Source organism: Morone saxatilis, unplaced genomic scaffold, assembly GCF_004916995.1.
Source record: "Morone saxatilis isolate NCDOM2014 unplaced genomic scaffold, NCSU_SB_2.0 Contig11, whole genome shotgun sequence".
Taxonomy (NCBI): domain Eukaryota; kingdom Metazoa; phylum Chordata; class Actinopteri; family Moronidae; genus Morone; species Morone saxatilis.
The window spans coordinates 29,635,178-29,637,351 of record NW_023339663.1 but is presented as its reverse complement, the minus strand read 5'-3'; the positions used below and the strand labels follow the sequence as shown (position 1 = coordinate 29,637,351).

The 2,174-nt window shown below is 43.2% G+C and overlaps 1 protein-coding gene across 2 annotated transcripts in view; it reads right to left on the bottom strand.

Annotated features, from left to right (window-relative positions):
* The window catches only part of cemip (cell migration inducing hyaluronidase 1), a gene marked incomplete in the record, with an annotated part of 167,875 nt that overhangs the window by 56,615 nt on the left and 109,086 nt on the right, over positions 1–2,174 (bottom strand). For both annotated transcript variants that reach the window (XM_035652320.1, XM_035652319.1), the window contains 1 exon segment: positions 918–1,109. In XM_035652320.1, coding sequence (XP_035508213.1) covers positions 918–1,109 — 192 coding nt within the window.

Below are 2,174 nucleotides of genomic sequence, written 5' to 3'. Positions count from 1 at the left end.
AAAAAATAAAATATTTTTTTCTCTTAGTCTGGCCCTAATACTCCATCGTGTTTGCATTTTTGCTTGATAAATTAATCAACTTAATTGTCTTAGCAATAATTACACCAAGCTATCTAGATCAAGGCATTCTTTATTTTCTTTAAGATTTCATTTATACCCAAACCCCAGTATTCATGATATTCATCAGAACCAGATGGAACATATTTGCATTTGGTTTGGAGTCTGTCTTTCACAGTATTCAAATAGCTTATTCCCAAAGCATTCACAGCAAATAATACATTAACCACACGACCACCATATCTGCATATGAATGCAGAATCTGTAAACAAGGGACCAATCCGAAGTTTCCAAGTGGTATTGACCAATTACGATTAGCAGGTTTTGGTTGCATGCAGGTAAACAGTCCATTTGAAGAGCAAAAGAGGCGTAAGCGGGCAAAATGCAATGTCAGAAACTTCTCCGAGGCTTTAGTTACCTTTTGTTCATGTGCGCATGTACAAAGATATCTGTTTATAGAGATTAGCTGAAATGTGTCTTTCTCGTCATACAGAAGAAGTCTTGGTGCGGATATCTTTTATCTGTTTCTGGATATCTGTCAGCTACCCCAGAAGCCTCAAAATACTGGCCATTGCCCCCAGAGGCTAAATGGACGATCAGATGATAGCCGGCTCAAAGATTGCATTCTCCCCAACAACTACTATCAAAAAACCTCTCCTGTGAAAGTAGCCAGCTCTCAAACATGTTAAAGAACACTGGGGAACAGACTTTATGCCAATAGTTAAAAGTCTGCTTAGTCCAAGACTTAACTTGAAAGAACAAGTTGAACTGTACTGATACATATATATTTCCCCAGCAACACCACAACCTTTCAACCCAGCCCTGCATGGTAACATATTGTAGTTCACTGGTTCTCTCACCTTGAACCTTGACCTGGTTGGATGTGCAGGTAGGGCAGGGCAACAGGGTGAACTCCTCAGCCTGGTGCATGGAGTAGTCAGTACTGGCCACCACCACCCGATCCCTAGACCCCCAGCCCTCTGGTTGGTCAGCAAGCTCGAGGATGCTGCTGTTGGACAACATATCAATGGAAATGGAGGCCTGCGGACGAACTGCAGAGGGGAGATGGTGAGAGTTATAGCTCACAAAACTGACACACATACTTGTACATTCACATAACTACACAGTCACACACTGCATCATTGGTCTACATTGGGTACAACCCCATCGGTGCCCATTGTCCCATTTCTGAGCCTTTTGACTTAATAACTTTTGACTTATGTCATGTGTAAGTGTAGTGGCATAATTTGAGTTACCTGCCGGAACCGTCTTGCAGATTTTGCTCTATTTAAAAAAAATAATTCTTACTCAGTTCTTACATACTCCGATATTTCAAATATATATGAAAACAATATCTCAGGCTAGCTCCATTCATGGTCTAGGGTCATATATATATATATATATATATGGACTTGACAAGGCACAACCAAGGCAGAGCACAAGAGAACACCCACAGAGAATGTGCTTGACTTCCCACTGAGAATAAAGAAACAACTTGCTCCAGTTATACAAGCACCGGCACCCCATATTTCCCCCAGCACCCCCAGCAAGATACTACGAGGGGCACGGTCATAAGCCTTCTCCAACTCCACAAAACGTGTAGACTGGAAAACTACCATAAATCCTTCAGTTCCCTTGCAATGGTACTGGACTACCCAGCATAAGCTTTCCCAGAGATGTTGAGCAGTGTGATAACCCTATAATGTAACATAAAGTACAAAGGAAACCTCAGCCACGAACTCCCCAAATACAGACAGTTTATTAAATGCCCGACCAGAGACAGAAGGAAGCCACTAGATCGACTGTTACCACTACAGTCCAGCAGAACGCCATATCCACCGCCGTCCCCTCGCGCCGGCACTGGCCTTCTGACCCACCCATGGTCCACCCTGATTCCTCATACAGGCAGAAATTAAATTCAGTAAACCTGTTGTGAGGACATCAAAACAGTGGACCAGTGAAGCTGCGGAGGATCTTCAGGCGTGTTTGGACTCTACTGACTGGGATGTTTTCAGGACTGCTACCAACAGTCTGGACGAGTACACAGAAACTCATCAGCTTCTGTGAGGACTGCTGTATACCATCACGCACCAGGGTGAGTTATAACAATGACAAAC